The 20,113-nt window shown below is 38.8% G+C and overlaps 1 protein-coding gene across 1 annotated transcript in view; it reads right to left on the reverse strand.

The window, feature by feature from the left end:
- xrn2 (5'-3' exoribonuclease 2) overlaps positions 1-14,966 on the reverse strand; it is a 45,308-nt gene extending 30,342 nt beyond the window's left edge. The window contains exons 1-18 of the mRNA XM_085372289.1: positions 14,764-14,966; positions 14,008-14,135; positions 13,647-13,758; positions 13,391-13,502; positions 12,696-12,754; positions 12,499-12,588; positions 12,265-12,337; positions 11,513-11,563; positions 11,192-11,349; positions 10,521-10,595; positions 9,866-9,999; positions 8,660-8,717; positions 8,331-8,438; positions 8,158-8,202; positions 7,454-7,585; positions 6,785-6,829; positions 4,906-5,000; positions 1,939-2,074 (exon numbers count right to left, since the gene is read on the reverse strand). Of these exons, the coding sequence (XP_085228415.1) occupies positions 1,939-2,074; positions 4,906-5,000; positions 6,785-6,829; positions 7,454-7,585; positions 8,158-8,202; positions 8,331-8,438; positions 8,660-8,717; positions 9,866-9,999; positions 10,521-10,595; positions 11,192-11,349; positions 11,513-11,563; positions 12,265-12,337; positions 12,499-12,588; positions 12,696-12,754; positions 13,391-13,502; positions 13,647-13,758; positions 14,008-14,135; positions 14,764-14,838 (1,686 nt within the window). The 5' untranslated portion in view covers positions 14,839-14,966. The remainder of the gene's footprint in view (positions 1-1,938; positions 2,075-4,905; positions 5,001-6,784; positions 6,830-7,453; positions 7,586-8,157; positions 8,203-8,330; positions 8,439-8,659; positions 8,718-9,865; positions 10,000-10,520; positions 10,596-11,191; positions 11,350-11,512; positions 11,564-12,264; positions 12,338-12,498; positions 12,589-12,695; positions 12,755-13,390; positions 13,503-13,646; positions 13,759-14,007; positions 14,136-14,763) is intronic.
- Positions 14,967-20,113: the final 5,147 nt, after the last annotated feature.

The raw sequence follows: 20,113 nt of genomic DNA on the forward strand, positions 1-20,113 counted from the left end.
ATGAAACAGAGCAGTCAGACCAGTCTGAAGACTGAGCTTTAGGCTCTCCAACACACTATTAAAACTTTGGAAGGACAAATGCTCTTCCTTGAGGAAGAAACATGGTTAGAAAAGAAATTGTTATCAGAGATCACTTAACAGTTTGGTGAAATCAAATAGACTAAAAATAAATCAGAAGCACTCACGGCTGTATTACTAAAAGTAAGAGCATTTCCACATATGAATATGAATAGGCCTCACGGTGTTGGGACTAAACACGTGTACCCTTAAGAAAACCAGCTATCAGTGAAGCTAATTGTTAAACAGGTTCAAATCTTTTAGGAAGCATAAAGACTGAACCCAGGTCATGTGGTCTAATAAGCCCAGATACACCCGGATTTAGAGTGACAGGAACATCACAGTGAGAAGAACATCAAATTAAGTTAAGCACATGCCTAGCAGCAACAATACAAGCAAGTGAAGGCAGTTTTATCAGTTGCTTACATCAAGGCTCAGCAATGTTAGTTTCCTAAATAATTATGTCATGTGAACACCTGAATATACTGAACAACCAGGTTTTACCATCAATGGACGTTTCACAGGGCATGAAGCTCGTTTCCACATAGACCTGGAGAAGACTTCACACAACTAGGCTGCCTCTCCCACTACCTCTACAAGCTTGTGGTGAAAAATGAAAGCAACTTATCTTTAATGTCCAGCAGGGGGCAACTCCTTTCACTGCATGAACAACTCCTGTTGTATCCAGATCTACAGGAAAGTGTCCCTCCTGCACACTTTGTTTATGACTTCAGCAAAGTCCCTTCTGGTTAGCTGATGCTCTCAGCTGCTAGTTTAAAGTATACGTGAATTCATTTTGTGTATTTAAAGTAAAATCGAGGATACAGCAGAGGAAAAGCAAGTATCAACATGTAGTGCTCTTCTCAGTCAGATCCACCCATTTCCCGTAACTCAGGTTTCAGCAAGCAGCAACAAAATCCAGAATGATCAAATGCTTCAGAAACTAATGAGCGATACTTAACCCTGATGCATCGAGCAGGACAGAGACTCTCACTGTATGCTGAACACAATGACAAAGCTTTATATTCTATTCTATAAATGGCTTTATCCATGTTACTCAGTCGATGTACCTTACAGGTTCACCTTTACAGAGAATGTGAGGTTTCTGTGTCAAACACAGGTTCTGGTCGCGAAATGACAAGAAAAAGAAAAATAAGCATCCTTATCCTTTAGCTTCCCCTCAAAAACTTTAGTGATTTTCTCAGTCTTTGTTTGCACTGTTAGCACAAAGTTCTACTCTGTGCATCATTCACCTTAAATTTTTCCCCTCAGTGTCTACATGAAAGCTAAAATATCCAAAAGTTAGAATTCACCTTGTGGCAGCCACACTCTTGATTTAATTTTACGAAAGCTATCGTTAACTTTTGTTAGCAAGAACTTCATGTGATTAATCTTTTTACACATGTATAAATAAGACCTTAACTAAAAAATGTTACAAAAAAAGAGAAAAAGAACTGCTGAAAGACGAGTATGTGGAAGTTCAAGGAGAGAAGCACTGCTCTGAAAAATAAACTCTTAACCTTACCAGCAATATTTGGGAACTTAACATAATTTGATTCTGTAACTCAGGAACAGGATCAGAAAGGTTGATGTTGTGCATAAATTCATCAAAAAAACGACTAAATACACCTGCCTCTCCATTTGTAAAGGTGGAAATTTAGCTTGGATCGTGGTATGTAATGAAAGCTCGGGGTTCAAAGTTCAAAGAAAACTATTAAACGGTTTCTAAAGCTAGCATCTGGGTGAAGTAAAGGCTTTATAAACCAGTGAGAATATGTTTCTCAGCAGGAAAAGAAAAACACGGGAAAAAAAAAAGAACATCGCTGCTGAAGACATGCTCGTTTGTACACAGTACTGAACCCACCGTGTGACTTCAGTTACCTGGTAATAGTAGCGCAGTACCCAGCAGAGACCCTCCACGTACGACTGGACCACCTTCCGCCTGAAATCCTCATCTGTCGCGTCCACGTCAAACTTGTTCTTGTAGTACCTCTGCTTCCAGCCTTCCTCCCACAACCTGCAGGACACAAAGGGGTGGTCACACTCACTCAGAAGATTGAACTAACTTCTTAACCAACAGCACTAACCAAGAAAGACATTACACACAGGTCCAAACACTGAGATTTAAGTCATCTTACTGGAAACCACACTGTGGGGTTATTATTAAGTAATTTAGTCATCAGTCTCCTTAAGAATTCAAATGAATAATAATTAACAAGTATCTCTGTCAGCGTGCGTGCACAAATCAGTCTTAGCTAGTAGTAGTACAGCCAGAAAATGTGGCACGGGGAAGTTGATGGTAAGTGCTCTGCATTTTGTTTTGCTTGTTTTTCTTCCATCTTCCATCCATCAGAACAGTGTCAACTACCACAGCCAGTCAAATTTCATATTTACCAGTGGACTGTCCAAAAGGCCAGGAGATGACCTTTGGAGTAGTTAATTAGGCATCAACACCCACCTTCCCAACACTGACCTTTAAATAAAATCTCATTTGAGGGAATTCTGCCCAATGCAACATTTTGGGGGTTAAAATGTGGATTAATTTGCGCACAGCTCCAGACTTCCACTAACATGCTTTCATTCAACATCAGTAACATCTGTCTGAACCCCACCACCTCCAACAACTTCACAATGTCTAATTTTTTTTAGACTGCCCCCACCTGTACTGATGACCACACAAAAGCTTGATATCTCAGTTAGTAATAAAGATGGGAATATGGGAAATCAACTCCACTGGTACAAATACTGCCAATGGCCAAGAATTGCAAATCCATTGTTGATTATTGGCTGACATGACCAAATCTTTACAGTTTAGGTAAATCTGAACAACATATTCAAATAAATGGCTCATCTATAGGCTGAAAAACCAGCTGGAACAGTTCAACGGCTATGACTTCGCGGTAGATTTGGGGCGGCGATGCCGTTCTGCACACATAATCAGGGTCGTCCGGCATCTGCGCGGCGGCTCCTCGGAGCGGCCTGCGGGAAGCTGCCGACTCCTGAGAGAAAAGCCTCCATGAATACCAATTTAGCCCGATGGATTTAGCAGCTCTGACGAGTGCGTCACAGAGGAATTTACTCGAACGCTCCTGCTTTCCATATTAATCACGTGCAGAGGGGAAGTGGGAGCTGTTCAGCAGAGCAGGGAGTGTGTGTACAAATGTGCGTACTAATATGTGTGTGTGCGCGCGCAGCGGAGATGGCAGAGAGTTAAAGAGCTTGTGGTGCAGCTCGGTGGCATTAATGAGCACGTCTCTCCTCTTCTGTTTGTTAAAGCGACCTTTGCTGACTGAAGTTCATCTGCACAGATTTATTTTTAAGGTGTTTTATTAACTGCACGCACGCGGTTCCCTGGGCATTCAAATTACAGGTTATTTGTGGTTATGAAGGAGCTTCCAGTTATAAACAGCTTCAAGAAAACTCGACAGACAGCAGCCGATTTACAATAATGATGAAATAAATGACTGACCTCATAAACAAATAATTTTGTTTTGCCTATTTTCTGGTCACCGTGTGAGCCCAGCAGAGACGCTAAATGTGCTGAGAAAGGAGCCAATGAGCAGCTTGTCTGACACGCCAGCTTTGTTACTTGCAGAGTATTATTCGGGTCGTGGCGGTTTGTAAAAGCAGGTTTAATTCAAGCATAGCTCTTTGGTGTGGGCACTTTGAGAGTTTGTACCTGAGAAGTCAGTGAAAGTTGTGTTATGAAACCTTGTTTTCACACCAAAATTAATTTATTGTGATTAACTTTACTTATAATTAACTTAAACTAAAAAATGTCTTGCTTACAAAGTTGTATGAGTTATTAAAATGATTAAAATGACATTTCTATGTGCTGTTGGGTTTCTTTAATCATAAAAAAAGAATAAACCCAGTAAGACAGGGAGTCTTGACAGGCCTACAGCTGAAGTTTAAATTATGCCAAGCTTTAAATAAATATCTTTATTAATTCCACTGACAACCACTTTGGCTTTAAAGCCAAACATTCACTGACCTGTGTGCACATTCCTAATTGTAAATAAATACAGGGGGGAAAAAGTGTGTTGAGTCAAAAGAGGGGTGCCCAAATACACCATAAGTGTTCATCACGAGTGTTCAGGCTTACTGGAGCTGTATCCTCGGTTCTTTTTAATCTATATGTTGATGACTTATCAAAGAAGCTGAAAGTGGGTGGATGAATAGCAGCTTTCTAGTGAACCACATTATGTATGCAGATGATTTTGTGGTCTTTAGTCCTCTTTGCAGTGGTCTCCAGCAGCTCCTTCATATATGCTTTGCTTATGATGTGGAAAATGAGCAGAGCATAAGAGCGCTGTCATGATTAATAGAGCCAAAGAGGAGAAACGGGGGAAAAGATATCCTGAAATTAAACCGTCAGTCTGGAATCTAACTGTCTGCACTAAGATTTAAGACTAAATAAGACTTCGGATCAAATGATGGATGACGAAGATATTTATAGGAAGATAATGTATGCACAAGCTAACATCCTGCTGTAAATGTTTATTGCATATACAGGTAGGATGAAGAAGTCTATCTAGAAGATAGTGTACACCTCTGCATGTTGCATACCTGTGATGAACAAACTACAGGAACATGAGTTTATGGATATAATGAAAACATGAAGTAGTTACAGAAGAGAACAAGATGATATGGTGCACGTGAGAAGTTTGTTTGCTTGAATCGTTTAAAGGGGAACAATTTATTTGTAGGCTTATTAATTCTAAAAATGAAATTAATGCGGGTTAGCAAATATAAGAAATTGGGGGAGATTCTGTATTCACTTTAGATTAAAACACAGTAATCCCACCCTTTGCTGTGAGCCCGCCCACCTAGTTTGTAAGGATTTACCTGACGTTGTCTTCAGGCTCCGGCTCGCTATCGCTGTCATCAGCTTTCCTCTTCACTCCCCTGCTGTCTGCACTGTCACTGGGACCTGCAGACGACTACCGAGGGTGATTAAACCCCAAAACACACACACACACACACACACACACACACACACACACACACACACAGAACATTAAAACCCTGACTGGACTACTTGAGCATGAGCAGAAGCACTTTCAAACACAACAGGTTAGCGGTCTTTCCTTTCACACAGCAGCAGTGTTGTAGTGTTTGCATTGAGCTTTAACAGTTCTGCCTGTGCAGACGGAAATCTTTAAATTCTCCCCAAAGAAACAGTTTCATTAAACCGGTGTGTCGCTGGAAATAGCAGAATATTTTAAAATTTCCTGAACAAGCTTTATGGTCACTGAGCTGTGCTCCACCGCAGTCGGCGTTCATTCTCGTTATCTGATACAATCTAAAGCGATTGCTTTGCATTTTAATATAACTCAAAACAAAAATAATTCCTGGACCATGTCTGTTTTAGTTACACAGGTCTAAGTTGGTAATATTACTCTTTCATTTGAAGAGAACAGATTCTCAGGTCACTAATGTAATACTTTTAAAAATCTCTTATCCAAGTACTAGTATAGTAGTACATTTGCATCAGTTTTAAAATGTATTATTCGACCAAGAGAAGCAACAAAATCTTTAAAAAGGAGAAGATTGAACTGATCAATATTTCCTGTAGTTCAAATGAAACGTGATTATTGGTTAATCGTTTTAAAAAAAGGGTATATAAAAACTGCCTATCTATCTATCTATCTATATATATATAGTAAATGCTGAGCATTATAACACCTTTCTGCTCACAATGAGTCGACTATATGCATTCACGTCAGGTAAAGCTGCTCCTGCATATACATGTGTATTGTCTGTGTTTGAAGGACACTGAATCCGCTGCCTTAGCTACAAGCTTTCCTTTTTTTTGCCCCCTTGAAGCCTTTGTACTCTTTTCATTCATGTGCTAATGTATGGTCGCCTATTGACAGCCGATAAAATTTAACGCTGCACGACGGCAGGAAATTTACCAACTTGGGAGACACTTTAGAATACAGACGCTGGCGTTTTGTTCAGTTCTGTTTTTTTTTTTTTTTTTTGTTTTTTTTAAACAGGCTGCCATTTTCTCCAAATATAAATGATGGCAGAGAAGAAACGCACAAACTGACTGATAGAGCAGCATTTAAATCAAATTAATTTTTATATTTTGCTGATAGAAGAATCTCTACAGGGAAAAAAAAAAAAAGCCTTTTTCCCAATAACCTAAACAGCAGAATTAAAATCCCCCGAGTCCTTAACTGGGTGTTTTCCAGCCCCTGGAGGTGTAAACAGACACACACTTGAGAAGAAGAGGAGGAGAGAAGATTGTGAAGAGACTAAGAGATTATTCAGGGGATCGAAATGGTGAGGACACAAACTCTCCCGCGTGTCAGTGGTTTGGTTTCCTGTTGGTTATTTATGACTTGACACACTTTAAAACGATGCTGAACACAAAAACCAGCACCAAAAAAAAAAAAAAAAAAAAAAAAAAAAAAAAAAAAAAAAATCACAACTCATATTGTGGTCAACTTAGGCACACAACTCTCAGTGTGACCTCCCACTTATATTCCACTTAAGAGGGGCAACCAATCAGAAGAAAGTTGGGCGTGGAGAAGAGCAAAGACGATTGTTTCAAAAGAGGATGAACAGAGGGGGCTCCACTGAGGCTCAGTATAAAGGAAATAATGATTATTTGGAAGCATAAATCCTGCACAGCTCGAGTCCAAGAACAAAAGGCATTGTGCTGAAAACTAACGCAGCGAGTCAATGTTAACACAGTGATATACAACTGCCAACTTACATTGCCTCCATTCTTCATCATGGCCTTCAAGGATTGAGCAGCACTCTGAGGGGAGAAAGGAAAAGGACTCCATGGCTCATTGCAATAAAATGTCAGGTTTCAAACAAAACAGTACAGGATACAATAATCACATGACTTATGGGTCCGTTATTCCTGCAATTCTCGACCTCGCAAATGGTGCCACACAGCAGGAGTGACGTCATATTTACTGGCTGCATTTTTGGTGTTATTTTGGCCTATTGCGCGCCTCTCACTCGTTGTAGCCTTGCACGGGTTGAAGAAACTTCCGTCTTGACTTCTTCTCCTGCTACACGAGCACACATGTGGTGGTTTGGTCTGAGTGGCGACACCCATCACTCAGAGTAATGCAAAGAGTACTCGCGCCCTCAGTGTTGGTATAAATGGCACAGACCTGAGGTCTGATTGTGCCCAACAAAACCAATACTGAGTGTAACGGACCTCTATGAAAAACACAATGCTGGATATGACCACACCAAGTATGGATTGCTGGTCCAGCTCGGTGGTAACTCATATTTCTGAGAAAAATCTCAGAATGACAGATCACGACAACATTACGCAAGAATCAGTAAGAGTTTTGACAAACTGACCATCAGTACTTAAAGATTTTACACAAAACAAAACCAATCTGATAGAAACACCCAGCTTTACCATGTTTGACTGCATCCTCATGTCACAGGCCTGGTGCCGAGCATTCTGGACAGCCTCGGGTCGGTCTCTTCTCCCCAGGGCATGAGGGGCAAACTGACCCGTGGTCAGGTAGGCCGGGCCCTGCTGCTCCGCCTGCAGAAACATGGACAGAATATCTCAACTCAAGCCCATAACTGTAAGAATGCAACTATGAGAACTCAAAAATAAAACAGCATGTGTAGTTTCAAATAGTTTTAGGGAACATCAGGATGAGTGGAAATGCTAAGAGCAGCAGGCTCTCGATGACTGATCAGAAACGTGGCATGCCATAAGTAAAACAGAAACACTGTCACACTTTGACTTCTACTCTAGGCTTTGTTTTTGGGTGAAGTCGAATCACACCGATTAAATCAGTTTCATTTTAATTGCATGCTGTGTTTATAGCTTTATAGTGTCTTTAGTAACCATGAAAATGAGACTGATATAAACTTCTCCATCTGAGTTCAACTCGAACTAGAAAAGTATTTTTAAGTGATATCTGCTGATTAGGCAGAAAATGACACATTAGGTTTTCTGCCCTTCGGAGGTGACTCTGCATTGAAAATAAAGGCTAAACTTTAGCAGCAGAAACACCTGAAAAGTTTACTTTATGGCACAACAAAGATCCTATATAGTAAATTTAAACTATAAAGCCAAAATATCAGCATCATTTTCATCATACTCACTTTCATTCTTTTTCTTTTCTCTTTGTTTCTTCTCTTAAAGTTTTCCTAAAGAAAGAAGATGACATCGTGAACGATAAAATAGATTCATAAAGAGCAGAAATACTCGAACATTTCCTCGTCTTCATCTCAGGTCTAAAAGACTAAATCTGAGGAGAGAAAGTTGTGAAAATCACCTCATCCTCTTTGCGTTTCTTGAAGATGTTGTCCTCAGCAACGCCCACAGCCTGCATGATCATCTCAACTCGCTCCAGGTTGACGTATCCGTTCTGTGTCAGGTAGCCCTGCAGAAGCACGTATGCACAGGGTGACTCTACACATTAAGTGCAATTGTTCAAAAACAATGATACCTATATCTATATATAACAATGATATCATTTTTCTTCCAGCGTTGGTTAAAACATTTGAAAAAAAAAAAAAAAAAAAAAAAAAAAAAAAACACCAAACAAATAGAAAAACCCTGGACACTGCTGCCTGCAGAGCTCAGATAAATGATGACACTCACTCCAGTTTTGTGAACAACATCTTTGTAGATCCTGACCAGTCGATCTATCGCTCCCTCTCTGGGGGAAACAAACAAAACCATGAACCACAGATGCAAACAAACTCCTCAACTTTTATTTCATTAATAGGGATGGAAGACTGAACATACAAATCTCAAATCTTTTTTTATACAACAGAAAAAAAACAAACACCTTCTGTATATTGCACAAACAAATAACAGCACAAAAAGCTTGAAAACTATACGAGTATGAAAAACACAATAAAGAAAATAATAATAGCGTTACAGTGGATACAGCACTTAATATAACATTTCTGACAGTTGATTAGCTATGAGATGAACTTGTGGCTTTGTAATTAGAGCCAATAATAAAAAAATAAATACATAAATACTCTCTCCAGGACATTTGTTAAATTTAATTATATTCATTTTAATTGTTTACATTTATATATTTAAATTTATTAAATAATTATTATTAAATGTAATTATTATTACATTTTTATTTATTTCACCAAATCTATTATTTAAATCACTTGATTTTTTATATTTATTTGAAATGTTTTATTTATTTATTTATTAAGTGAAAAAACATGGATGGATTCTAATAAGCTCAGGAATAAATACATAAAAATCTATTCACCCGAGTAAATTCTGGGAGGAGACAGAAATGCCTTTTTGGGGTAGAGTCAGAAAGGACAGATTTAAAAAATAAATAAATAAATAAATAGAAAAGCTACCTGCTGTGGCCTTGTCCCATGAATAACAAATGAAAAGTAGTTTTACTCCTCAAACATGTGCATTTTACTTTGTTTTCTTTCATTTTGGGGTCTTTTTATATTTATGTGTTTTGTTTCATTTGAGTTTTGTTCATTATGTTTCTTTTTTGGACATTTTTTTGTTGTTGGTGTTTTTTCCCCCATTTTTCTGTGAATTTGTGGCTTATTTGTAACCCAATCATTAAATATTACCCTACTGTTTTCTCTGATTCCCCTTTTTACATCATGGTGAGTAACTGTATGTACATTCTGGGTATTATTAAAGTAAACTTATGACAGCGCTTCATAATAAGTTCTTGAATAACCTTTCACTGAAGACACCCCTATTACCACTTCCTGAATTGACACCACATTTAAACAGCGTGTTTCAGATTGATAGTCCCTGATGAAAGAACTGTATAAAGCAGTTTTAGGACGATGAACTGATGCTCACCTGATTTCTAAGGACGGAAGATGTGGTAGGAAGTCATTTCCAACAAAGAAACACATAAAGACCCAGTCATCTACACTCCTCTCAAAGTCGAAGGGAAAAGGCAGACTGGCCATGGTCAGCTCTCTAGCCAGGTACTAAAGAAAACATGAGAATTAATGGAGATGATTGAGAAGGTCATTTTATCATTGAAGCAACACTTCGGCTCCTGCTTTCATGTTCAAATGCTGTCCATAACAGATAGAGGCAGAACATTCCTCTGCAGTCTGTCTTTGATTACTTCTGAGAAAAAAAGAAAAGCTGATGATTCAAAGGAAATGTTCAAGGTAAGGCTGAAATCTTACAGCGAAGCTGACCTGAACACTGAACAGAATATATTAAACACATGTAACGAACTCTCAAAACATTATTTCATATTCTTACTCTTCCTCAAAATAGTTTCAGAGGTGCCCGAGGTTAGGAACCATCATTTTAAGCACCACAAAGGCAACCCACTGCGTTTTATTTCTGTAAAACTCATTGAACCCTTCCAGTTGGATTGCACAAATTTGATCGTTCTAGATCGATTTCATGTTTGTGAACAAAAGGTGAGATTTTGACCCTAAAATAAACAACTAAAAAGAAAGAAAGCTGATCGAAGTGAGTTTGAGTGACTGACCTCCCGCAGAACACACAGTCTGATGAATATGAACTCCTGCTCAGCCGACGGCATCGTGTTTGCAAACTCATCATGCTGTAAAACAGACATAGGTTCAGTCCGCTGACAGAGTGTATACTGCGCACTTTAAATGGCAAATGTCAGCAATGGGACATCAAACATCAATTATTTTTCAGCAGTATTTTTTGAGCCAGAATTGACCATATTTAGACAAGAGGTGGAGTCCTAAGTTATTATGTAACACTAGCTGGCTTGGTTAGAAAGCTCCACCTGTAAACTGTGCAGGCGTAACAAAGATACAGAAACATGCTAATTGCATAATAACAGATTGATAAAATGTTAAAACTTCATTCAGCAAAACCAAACCACAAACTTCTAGGTCAGCGCGATAGTACAACTATCAGGCAATTTTCCTAAAATGCTCCAAAAAGCACCACAAACATGGTTGAGAGGTGGTTCCAGTTAAAATTCCTGTAGGACAACAAACATGGCCCATTTAAACAGCTCCTACACTGAAAAAAAATTCACAGCTCATTTTGCAATGTGCACAAACAAATGTTCCAGTCAAAGACTTTCACTCAAATCGTGGATCTTCAAACTACGCTTTAAAGCTTTGTTTTTTCAGACAGCAGTGCTAACAGGGACGTAAACTTCAGAGTCGTGTTCCTCACCTGCCCCTGCTTCTCTCTGGGCATCCCCTGACAGTCCTTGATCTCGTGGCCAGTCTGTCCGCAGAGACCGCAAGGTCGCGGTTTGTTGGGTTTAAACTCCTCTCTGATGATCGTGAAGTTTGGCTCGTGAGTGGCCAGGCCCAGCATGATCAGGTCAGCTGACATGCAACGAAAACACATGGTCAAACTACTTGGTTAAAATATAAATTAGTCATTCAGACAGCAACACAAGATCTCTTGAATATGCTGGGTCAGAGGAGGTAAATGGCTTCTATTAAGAGCACTTATCCTGACTTTAAGAGGGTGGATCTGAAGGCTTACCGTCAGCTCCACACAGGCAGTGATGCGTGTTGGGGTCATGGTTGGGCTGAGCTGCAAGAGTCGACCATAAACATCGAGTCAACAGAAGATCAGACAGAGTGTGTGTGTGTGTGTGTGTGTGTGTGTGTGGGGGGGGGGGGGGGGGGGGGGGGGGGTGAAGGCTTGTACTTGATGTTTGGTCATCAAAGGTCACCTATCAAATTTGACTTCAAGATAGAAGAGTCAACCTGATAATCAACAGCACTTTAACTTTGAACTGTGAATCTGTCACTACAGTTCAGAGTACTTCACATCAGAAGCCTCCCATATTTTCGTTTTTTCCATTTACCATTCTGCAGTGCAGCTGCATTCAAGGGGAATTACTGTGCTTTTTTCATTTCTTCTATCACAAACACGGTCTTACATAAAAAATGGCTTCAAGGATTCAAACAATGAGGTCAACATATGTCAAAGCTCAGCTTCAGACTGCTCCAATCTATCCTGCTGCTGACGAGATGAGACATACTTAATATGGTCATCTCAGGCACAAACCTTCAGTTTGGGAGCGACAGCCAATCAGAACAAAGTTGGCTTAAGGACCTAAAACACTGAGGCACTACACCAAGACCCAGTGAAAGACGAAGATTATTTTGAACATTAAGTATTGCAAAGCTTCTTCATTAAAGCCAACCATAAAAATATGGAGGTGAAATAATCATAAAAGGTCCCTTTAATTAAATCATTGGAATTGCTCTGAGTGTTAATGCATGTACCTCTCTGTCTCCTGATGAAGTCCATAATCTTGTGTTCACCTTCACCTGGGACGCTGGCATCAGACAGGAAGACCTGGATAACAGAGAAACTGAAGATTAGTGCCTGAAAATGCAAAATACCAAGAGCTGAAAACTACAAAAAAAGAGGAACGTAAGGATGATTAAACTGAGTCATTTTATTTTATAAAAGAAATAGTTGTGGGCAGGTAACATCTGGCCATAAATTAGACTCACAACAATATTCTTCCATCCTGGATCGTTGGTGAGTCTTTCGGCCACATAATATCGCAGACAGTGTGCCAGGTTGTCCATGAACTCTGTTCCCTGCAGAGAAAAGTCACTGAATCATCCATTCAAGTACAAATCCTGTAACTACGTTGTTACAAGTAAATAAAAGTTAGGCAAGATTTCACTGGATGGAGTAAACTTACTGGGGTGATACAGTTGCTGTCAAACCTTTCTTTAATCTCCTCCGGAGGAAGATAACCTCCTGTAGACGGAAAAAAAAAAAAAATCTCAATATTATACTGAGAAGAAACTAGAGGGCGGAGTTACCCCCATGTGGCTGCATTCCCTATCCAAGCTGGACAGAGAAAGAATCAGAGGGGGAAAAAAAAAAAAAAAAAAAAAAAAAAATCAGCAGATTTTTTACACTGAGCTGAAATTGATCCAATCGGGTTTAAAAACAAACAAACAAAAAACCAGGATGTTGTTTTTTTTCCAGATGTAATGCTTCAAACTCTTTTTGAGAGTTTCAATCTTCCTCCAAGAGAAAATCACCAGGAATATATTAAATACACATTTGTTTTATAAATGTCCAAAAATATTTTTCAACTGGAGTGTTTAATAAATCATTTCATACTTTAAAAAAAAAAATCAATCAATTTGCATATGCAAGTTTAATTTTTATCATATTTGGTACATCTGCCATTTTTTTTTGCAATTTATTGTTTAAAAATCAGTTAATTTAGGTTTTTTTGGGAAAAAAATACACACAGATGATGCACAGCCCTCAAAAACTCCATGCATCAAATTTGACGCAGTTAACATTACAGTGTTTTGAATATCACATTAAAATATATTGCCCGTATTTTCAGTCCAGCAGTCAAAGAGGCAAATAAAACACCTTTCTGGATGACCTCCTCTCTCACGCGACTCTTCTCCTCCACCAACTCGACCCCTTCTTTGGAGGCACGAAACCGCCGAGAGCGCTGCTGATTCATTTTGGCACGTGGAGCCTGGGCAGAGTTAACTTTAGTTTACATCAAAGCTACTGTCAGATCGGCGTAACACTGAAAACAAGTTTACTTCACACACAGTAACACTTGTGAATGCTCATCAGTGAAAAAAACTGCACGTTTCTGTTAACGGCAGCAGCTTACCACTCCGTCGATGGCCATGTAGAGAACTCTCCTCGGCCGCACGATGTTAAACAGGCGGTCAATGTACTCGAAGATCGCGACCATCATTTCATCCTCGTTTTTGGGAGCCGGTCTGTGGAGGAAGAGACAAAGTGAAGACTTGGTATGGCTTCATTTATGAACTTTTATATATGTATAAATTTGTATAAATATTTCAAATTTAGAAAAAGACTGTTTCAATGAAATTATTGACTTCCAAATAAATTACACTGGAAACAAAAACCTCACAGGGAGTAGGTTTCTGTTATATCAGAAATGAACTGAGCTGTAAATACAGAAGATCGGTCTTTTATGTCCAGATTAAACTGAGAACGGTTCCTACTTGTCTTCTGGATGCGTGCAGGGGTGAATGATCCCATTCATGTCCAAGTACAAATTGTCAAATTCCACCTCATTGGGGTTTGGCTTCGTTGTATCAACAGGAATACGAACTCCATTACACTCCTTCCCCTGTTAACATGAAAGGAAACAAAAAAAATAACCTTTTTTGCATCAGAGCTGCAACTCCGGACAAAAATACATCTTCAGCTGTTGTGAGCTGCACTCACACAGAACCTAGTGACATTTCTACAGACATGTATGTCAGGTTACAGCACAGATTTCAGAAAGCTTTGTGATTACGCAGGATATGTATGCTGTAGACAGTTTTTTACTTTTGTATGCAATGTTTATGGCAAATAGCTCTTGTGAATCATAAAGAAACGAGGAGTGGCTCAAAACATTTGCACAGTACTGTTTAACAGCAGACCAGTAAAGTAATTATAGCTATTGTTAATTTTAACAATACAAAAACAACGAATCCAAACACTTTCTGTGTTTGCTGTCAGGTTAAAGTTCCGCGTGGGTTTCAAACATTCATACTGCAGCAATGTTATTTACAGTGTCACGTGTAAGTAAACAGACTGCACGAGCTTTGATTTATCGTCCCCACTCTTGCCAAAACATTTCGCATTGCCGTAGTAACTTCACCCGCTGTGTGCAGCGATTAAAACGCAGTCAAATGCGCGAGAAGAGTGTTAAAAAGCTTCCCGATAATGTTCCTCGGACAGGCTGCTAGCTTTCAAAGCTAACCACTCACCTTTTCCTCCACACAGTGCACAATAATTGATGGATATTTTCGGCTGAGCCAACGGAAAAACGCCGGAACTCCCATCTCCGGTAAACAGTCGTTTCTATTTCAACGGTTAAAATACGAACAAGTAGGCAATGATTAAAACAGCTTAATTAAAACAAGATCTTAACTGTCGATGCGTTGGCTACATGCTGCTGGCCGTAGCCGTTGTGTACCTTTTCCGGTTTATGTCGAATATTTCCGGAGCATCCTGAAGTGTCTCGCAACTCCACAGCGACCCCATAGGTCGGAGACGGTACTGCAGGCATCCAACGGTCCTGATAATGGAAACAACTGATCCACCAGGATTGTAAATTAATGAATTAATAAAATAAATATTTATTTCTGGACTATAGTCACCACTTATGTAAGCGGAATATAATGTTGAAAACTGACTGGGATCTATATTTCCTCCTTAATACTTTATTTTTGTTATTAGGGATATTAATATGCAGGTATTGTTAAATTAACATGAGTATAAATGAGTATAAATCAACTGCTGAACGATCTTTGCTTCCTGAGAAAGTCTCTGAACTTGTCAGCGTTCATATTTTCTTTTTTTTTTTCTTTTTTTCTTTTTTTTTGCCTGTCCCGTTTGGCTCTTTTGCCATCAGAATTATTGTCTAAAGGCAAAGAAAGATGCCCAACGGATTTACTTTACCAAATTGACCATCCCAGCCTTGCCGTAATGGTCCATTTGATTCACCTTTTATTGTTTATTTTATTTTCACTTACTGAATACGGGACAGACTTGACTGGGGGAAAGAAGGGGAGAAAGAAAGAGGGAAAGAGAAACAGCTGAGAAGAGGGACGAGGCGTTCATATTTTCTAAAGTTGTCTAATGCAGTCAATGAATTAATAATTTACTTTAAAACTTTTTTAGCACACAGAAAATGACAAATAAACAACACATATTATGAATTTTAATTTTAATATTGTTATAAACATGTACTACAGGGGTATGTGCTCTGTCACTCAGTGTTTTTGTTTAAATAAAATATTACATAATAATAATAATGATGATAATAATAATAAGCATCATCATCATCATAATCATCATCATAATAATAATAATCACTTCTATAGTTGAGTTTTCATGTTAAAAGTGGGGACTGAAATGAAAACAGTGCTTTGAAGAAACCACCGAAAGCCAACAGGTGTGTGAGAGGTGTGATCCTCGCAGACTCTCACTCGTGTCCATATTCCCTAATTGCGTTGTGGTTGATCTTACATGATGTTCCTTTAATGGGGACTCTCTGAACAGATGCCCTCTCGCTTCCCAGCTCTGCAGCAGCACATTTAAGGTGAATTAGATTTTTTTCCCTCCCTCCTCTCTTCGCTGGTTCATGCAGCGGGGGAAAGGGGCCATTAGCCTCCCCTCTTCAGGCAAGGCGGGTCTGACATCAACACTGCAGTATTATTACTGCAAAGAGCCGCTGATGGAAAACACTTGGCCTGCTCCGACGAGCCATTTCCATAAACATTTACGCTGGAGCTGCAGGTAATAGGACAGAGGTGTCGTTTTAGTGTTTGTGGAGAGAAATGGAGAAGATAAAGTGAAATCTGATGCAAATGGCAGATGTGAAAGCGCACGGAGGTGCAGCTCGGGAGTATGACACAAGAATACATTCCGGCACCTGCACACGATGAGTTGCTGAATTCATGGAAAAATGGTCGCTCATTCTGGGCTTTGACTGATTTCCATAAAGTTTTTCTGTTGAGATAAAGTGGGAATTTTGGTTTATCAAAACAATCTCACAGCAGAAGTTTTAGTTTAAGCATTTCAGAAGTTAAAAAAACATGTTTCATTCGAAGAGCTAGAAAAAATGGAAACGTGAAGGTTCAGTCTTTATCTCATCTCTCTGTGAGCTGATTGTTCAGGGGGTTCTCTGGATTGGTATTCCACACGCATGCAGGCGACTGAAAGAGGGAGCGCGCCCTCACCTGGTGGATCATTACCATCATCACCAGCCCGGGTTATCTGGATATCACATCTAGACGAAATTCGACTTGATTTAAAAACCTGTATGTGTCCATGGACAGTAAATTTAATCAAGGTGTTTATACTACAGGTTCAGCAGTACCGATTCTATATCCTAATGCATGTTTTTTTTTAAAAAGGGCATATATAATTATTTTTTCCAGTCTTTTCTTTTGGAGCTTCACAGTAGGGTTCAGCTTTACTTTGTCTTATTCCAGCTGTTCTAGAGGAACAGCTGCTGCTAAATCTCAGAGAGTCTGACAGAGGAGGTCTGGGACACGAAAACGTCTGATCCACTCTGGACTAATTTAAACTTTTGAGACACAGGGAGGAGATCCAGGGTGAGCGACCAGGCTGGAGAGATCACATGTTAGGTAGAAAGGTAAAAAGTCCACATATAATTATTTACCTTTGTTCAACATCTTTTTTTTCTTTTCTACATCATATTAAAATAAAAAATTCTACTGTATAACTTATTCTACATCTCCAAATGCAGTCATTAAGAGCTATAAAACTGTACAGTCAAAACAGTTTTATGGATGCCAGTGAAGGAAATTAGCTTATTATAAGCCAAGAGTGCAGTGGGAAAAACTCCACTGAATATTCACAACTGTACTTCCACCTAATCAAAATGGTAAATAAGAGAGTAAACAACAAGGCAGTGGGAAATTATGTTATGAACCACTTCTAAAAATCTCAGCTGCAACTAATTTAAGCAACAGAAACGAAGCAAAAACAATCCTGCATCCGTTTTAGTTGTAGCTGTAAATAGCAGGTGTGTTCTGTAACCTGAGGCCAGATGGGCTTTTATGCATTGCTGTCACAGGAAGAGTGTAAGCTAGATTGTGAAGGCACTCATCAAGATACTGTTTTAAAGAGAGGGCAGCTATAAGTATCACTCTGTTTTAATATTCTCCATCCAACTGCTTTGGAAATGCTAGAACCGAGGACAGGATAAACTCGAGCAAAGCCCCACAGATCTCACTATCTGCTGTTTATGAGCAGGAGGAGGTGCAAAAGACAGGCGCTGATGTGATGAACCAGACCAAACCCCTGCACAGAGAACTTGAACTGTTTGCTTCAGGCTGCAGATACTGAACACGAAGAGTAAAATGTGGCAGGACAAAAAACTCCTTTATTTTCTATGCAATAGTGTTTTGTTTTGTTTTTTTTAATCAATTTGTGATAGCTGTGCCTTTTTAAAAATTTTTACTGAGGATTATATCTTATGAGTTTTTTGGATGTGGATTTAATTTTCTGTATTTGTTATGTAATGTTTTTCTTCTTTTTATATTGTTGATGGATTTCATGAGAGCATATCTGCAAATTAAATTTCCCAGTACAGCTATTAAACTGACTGAACTGAAATGAGTGAAGTTCATCAGTGGGAACAGAAAATGTGTGAAATTAAATAAAACTTTGTGAGAACAAGTTTATGGCAGATTAATGAAAGTTGGAAAAATACCTGTTTGGCAGTTCTCATCTGAGACAGTTTGAGCCTCATTCAGACAAGTGTGTTTCTATTTAATTCAATTTTATTTTATTTGTATAGCACCAAATCACAACAACAGTGAACAAGTTATTGTTATTTGGTGCAGGTTATTGTAAGGTGAACATCATACAGTAATGCAAACAGTTGATCCCCTATGAGTAAGCACTTGGTGACAGTGAGAAGGAAAAACTCCCTTTTAACAGGAAGAAATCCCCAGGAGAACCAGGCTCAGCGAGGGGCCGCGACTGGCTGGGGGTGAGGGGAGAAAGTCAGGTCAAGAGACGCACTTTAACATTTGCAAGGAACGCGAGTACAAATCAAAGAGATGTTTGTGACAGAGACACAAACTTTTAACAAAAAATATGAGAGAAAATCACAGTTGTCGGTTAATTTTGCACAAAAACAGCTGATGATTAAAAGTAAAATGTCCTTCAAAGAGCTACGTCTTACTTCTATAAGCTGAATACATTTCAGAGCCTGTACTTTTGTTTTATTTAGGTAAAGTTGGAACAGTACTTCAGTGCTTCAGAGCTTTTCCAACACAAGTATCTGCAGCTGCACTCGAGTGAAGAATGTGTGTCCTTTTGCCAAACAAACGCATGTTTGTATATGTTTGTGTATGTTTCAATTTCATTCTTTAACTTTTGACTATGACATTACATTATTATAATGCTACATGGTACATATATAAACTGGGCTAGAGGCAGCTAACACGAAAAACTTGAAGGATGAATTCAAACCAACTTCGAGACTAATTTCATTCATATGTTTAGACAAGCCCTATTGATGTATTTGGTGTAAAATACTGTTCTCACCAGAGCTCCCCAGGTCCAGAGCTCCTGTCAGATGTGGTGGTTTAAATTTTTTGCTAAAAAATGAAGTAAATTATCAAAAAGAGGAAAGATAAACTACTGAAATATACCACAAACAGTTTCAAAGAGACAGAAAAAGAAAACACAGGAAGCAAAGCAACTAAAAAGAGATGAATAGAGGAATAAAGATGTAAAATCACTGCAAACAGAGGATGTAAAAGGATGTCTACTTACAAAATTACCAAAACACAAGAGACTTTAAAGGGGCCCTGAGCTACACAAGACTTCAGAGAGATGCAAAGTAACTAAAAAGAGACACAAAAAGAGCAAAGAGATGCAAACAGATCACAAAATCATTTCCACACCAGCACTGGAGTTGTGGACTTCTGATGGAGGTGTACATATGAATCCAAATATCCAATAGTTCATGTTTAAAAATAGACAAATACGAAGAAATCACCAATAAAGGCAAAAAATATCACTCAAGGAGATGGAGAATGAAAGGAAAATGCAAAATGATGAAAATAAAATCAAAGAAAACAGAGATTGGAACACAAAGGGCTATTACAAGATCTCAAAAAGACACAAGGAGGTTAAAAAGAGGTATAAAAGTAATTTTTAAGACAGAATAATTACAGAATCATAGAAGAACCACTTTTAGGTTGAAAATGGATAAAGAAGATTCAGAAAACCAGACGAACACACAAAAACAAAGACACTAAAAACTGTTCACAGTACTTTGTGTGGTTTTCAGACCAGGTGTCGGTGTTTTTTCCACAACTCCCTGCTGGCACCTCGGTTCATTACCAAAGCCTAAAATGATTTCTGAAGCTGTGTTAACACCTTAAGCACAGACTTTATTTTAGAACAATCACTTCAAAGACAAAATACAAACAGCTAAAGATCACACCACACAAGACCTCTGCTCGTTTAGACTGGAACTATCCACACTCAGAGTCTGAGGCACACGTCACAATCAGCAGTGTCTGAGCATGAACTTCACACCAGGTCGCTGTAGGTCCTACGTACGTA

Source organism: Diplotaxodon limnothrissa, linkage group LG15 (assembly GCF_057381915.1).
Source record: "Diplotaxodon limnothrissa isolate DT_005_m linkage group LG15, D_limnothrissa_male_GT1.1, whole genome shotgun sequence".
NCBI classification, from domain to species: Eukaryota; Metazoa; Chordata; class Actinopteri; order Cichliformes; family Cichlidae; genus Diplotaxodon; species Diplotaxodon limnothrissa.